Source organism: Staurois parvus, unplaced genomic scaffold (assembly GCF_062004578.1).
Source record: "Staurois parvus isolate SC_StPar_1 unplaced genomic scaffold, SC_StPar_1.0 ptg000668l, whole genome shotgun sequence".
NCBI lineage: Eukaryota > Metazoa > Chordata > Amphibia > Anura > Ranidae > Staurois > Staurois parvus.
This window is the reverse complement of record NW_028318464.1, coordinates 7,185,133-7,188,720: the sequence shown is the minus strand read 5'-3', so window position 1 is coordinate 7,188,720 and position 3,588 is coordinate 7,185,133. Positions and strand designations below refer to the sequence as shown.

At 46.8% G+C, this 3,588-nt stretch overlaps 1 protein-coding gene across 1 annotated transcript; it reads right to left on the bottom strand.

Annotated features, from left to right (window-relative positions):
• Positions 1-2,984: 2,984 nt before the first annotated feature.
• LOC149447880 (putative CENPB DNA-binding domain-containing protein 1) lies at positions 2,985-3,338 on the bottom strand. The gene has a single exon (XM_089651912.1). It carries the CDS (start codon positions 3,336-3,338, stop codon positions 2,985-2,987), a length of 354 nt encoding a protein of 117 aa, XP_089508038.1.
• Between the last annotated feature and the right edge of the window lie 250 nt (positions 3,339-3,588).

Sequence of the window (3,588 nt, the reverse complement as noted above, 5' to 3'; positions counted from 1 at the left end):
TTACAGTTTCCTTAAAATGGTGGTACAGTACCACAACTGGTATATAGGGGATTGCACGAAGTAAAGGATCATCAGCAATAGGAGATGGAGGGCAGATGGAATTTGGCCCACACCTGATGTTGTTGGAGCTTAACCACTTGCCTACCAGGCACTTATACCCCCTTCCTTACCAGGCCAATTTTCAGCTTTCAGCACTGCCGCACTTTGATTGACAATTGCGCGGTCATGCAACATTGTACCCATATGAAATTTTGATCATTTTTTTCTCACAAATAGAGCTTTCTTTTGGTGGTATTTAATCGCCACTGGGCGCTTTACTTTTTGCGCTATAAATACAAAATTGCAAAAAATGTGAAAAAAAAAAAAGTTTCTTTGCTTCTATTATATTATTTCTCCTTCACTGATGTGCGTTGATGAGGCAGCACTGATGGGCACTGATAGGCGGCACTGATGGGCACTGATAGGCAGCACTAAAGGGCACTGATAGGCAGTACTAATGAGGTGGCACGGATAGGCGGCACTGATAGACAGCACTAATGAGGTGTCACGGATAGGCGACACTAATATGCAGCACTGATAGGCGGCACTGATAGGTGACACTGATGATGGGTACTGATAGATGGCACTGACTGGCATCACTGCTGGGCACTGACTGGCTGCACTGACTGGCACAACCCCTGGGCACTGACTGGTGGCACTGACTGGCAGCACTGGTGGGTGGCACTGGTGGGTGGGCACAGGTGGGCACAGGTGGGTGGGCACAGGTGGGTGGCACTGTTGGGCACAGGTGGGTGGCACTTCTGGGCACAGGTGTGTGACATTGCAGAGTGGCACAGGTGGGTGCACTGCTGGGCACAGGTGGGTGATCTGCTGGGCACAGGTGGGCGGAGCTAGTGGGCGCACTGCTGGGCACAGGTGGGCGGAGCTTGCGGGTGGCACTGCTGGGCACCGATCATCAGGGCACTGATCATCAGTGCCCTGATGATCGGTGCCGATCCCCGCTCTGACAACTGCCGGTTCTCGGCAGTACTTTCCTCACGATCTGACAGCATGAGGAAAGTGCAGCCGAGAACCGGCACTTGCATTTTCCTCTGATCAGCGTGTCATTGGACACCGCTGATCACGTGGTAAAAGGCTGCTGTGATTGGCCTTTTACCACATCACGTGATCAGCTGTGTCCATAGGACACAGCGATCACGGAGATCGCTGGGTGCGCGCCCCCTGGGAGAGGGGGCGCGTTCTGGGAGGACGTCATATGACGTCCACCCAGAACTGGCCGGCCGCAGTGTAGCCGTCATTCGGCTATCTGCGGTCGGCAGGTAGTTAAGGATCATCAGCAATAGGAGATGGAGGGCAGATGGAATTTGGCCCACACCTGATGTTGATGGAGTTTAAGGATCATCAGCAATAAGAGATGGAGGGCAATATGGAATTTAGCCCACACCTGATGTTGATGGAGCTGCAGGATCATCAGCAATAGGATATGGGTGGCAAGATGAAATTTGGCCCACACCTGATGTTGATGGAGCTGAAGGATCATCAGCAATAGGAGATGGAGGGCAAAATGGAATATGGCCTGCACCTGATGTTGATGGAGCTGAAGGATCATCAGCAATAGGAGATGGAGGGCAAGATGGAATTTGACCCACACCTGATGTTGATGAAACCGTTTTTTTTGATGGATTCATTTCTGTCTACCCTCTGGAAAAAAATGATCCAGTGATGTCTGAGTAGTAGCTCTTTTTTTCTCATCATAGATGACTCTGTAGCACTGGATGGCATTCTGAACAGAAGCTGCAACCTTTGTCGTTCTATGTTGGGGTCCTGTGCCTCATAAACTAACAGTGTCTCTTCAAGTAAAGAAAGTCCACTTGCCATTTTCTGTGTTGTAAATCTCTTTGGTTCTTCAGTTACATCTTCCTCTTGGCTCTCTTCATCTTTTTGCTGAGCCTCTAATTCCATCCGGTCCTCATTAGTAAGCTCCTCATGTTGCACAGCAAGGAGTTCAATGAAGCAGTCCTCTTGCAGATCTAGCTCCAGCTTCATGCTAAGGGTCACAAAGTTGTTGAAGACCTCTTTGAACTCCTTACCCATCTTCTCAAGTCCATGAACTTCATGAACTGTGGGCAAAGGTTCTTCCAAACCCCATTCATGGTGACAGTCTCATGCCAAGCCAAGTTGATGTTTTCTATGGCCTTGTACATGTTATAGTCTTTCCAAAATTGTCGCATGGTGGTTCCTGTTTTATCAATTGCCTTCATTGCCTGACGAAAAGTGTGACATAAATAATATTTCTTGAAAGTCGCAATAATTCCTTGGTCCATAGGTTGGATGGACGCTGTAGTATTCAGTAGCAGATGCACTACTTTGACATTGGGATGAAAGTCATCCATGTACTGGGGGTGACCCGGTGCATTATCAAGCAGCAAAAGAATGTTGAATGGGATATCTCCAAACAATATTTCTCTATCTCTGGGATAAAGTGGTGGAAAAACCAGTCCTGGAAAATGGCCTGTGTAGTCCAGGCTTTGGAGCTACTCTTCTACACACCAGGTAGAGAGCCCTTGGCTATGTTTTTGAGGTCTCTTGGGGTCTCTGAATGGTAAACTACGTGAGGCTGTAGTTTCATATCGCTGGAAGCATTGCCACCAAACAACAGAGTAAGTCTGTTCTTTGCTGCTTTGAAGCCTGACATCACCTTTTCCTCTTTACTGATGTAACTTCATTCTGGCATCCTCTTCCAGTACAGTCCTGTCTCATTGACGTTAAAAACCTGTTGGGGTAAATAAGCACCTTCATCAAAAATTTCTCTAAGTGTTGCTGGAAATTCTTGGGCAGCTATGGTATCTGCACTTTCAATCTCACCACTTACTTTTACGTTGTCTAGGTTGGCTCTAGCCTTGAATCTGTTAAACCATCCATGGCTGGCAGTAAAAGATGCACACGGTTCACCCTGTTTTTTCTTCAAGTCTTCAAACAGGCTTTTAGCTTATTCTTGAATAAGCAGTAAGCTGAGTTGGGACTCGACGCTGATGCGGATTCTGCATCCACACACTGAGAAGTTTCTCCATCTCTTCTATCACTTTGCCACGCTTTTTGGATATTATTGTTGACTTTATTGGTACAGCAGGCTTCACATGTTCCGTGATCTTGTCCTTTTTCTTTAGAATTGTGCCAATGGTTGAACGATTCATGTTATAAGAATGAGCGATGTCTACCATCTTTTTGCCTCGTTCCAATTTCTCAATTATTTTCACTTTTGCTTCCAAGGTTATTGCTTTGCACTTCCTAGCAGTCCCCTCCACAGCACAACTGCTTTTCCTCTTGCTTCCAGGCATCCTGGGCTCTGATTACTGTATTACTGGACACTATCGCACTGTACAGTAAGCACACAGCAGCACAACTGTGAAAATGTGCAACTGTGACAATGTCCAGCAGACATGTGAGCTACCTCCAAGATTTGTTCGCATTTACGAATGTTTGTAATGCGAGGTCTGTTCGTAGCTGTGAAAGTTTGCAACTTGAATGTTTGTAAGTCAGGGACTTACTGTATAAGAAGTGACTAGTAATCAACAGCACAGTACAGTT

What these genes read in the sequence shown, in the direction of transcription:
- LOC149447880 (XM_089651912.1), bottom strand. Translation starts at nt 3,338, where the DNA reads ATGCCTGGAAGCAAGAGGAAAAGCAGTTGTGCTGTGGAGGGGACTGCT.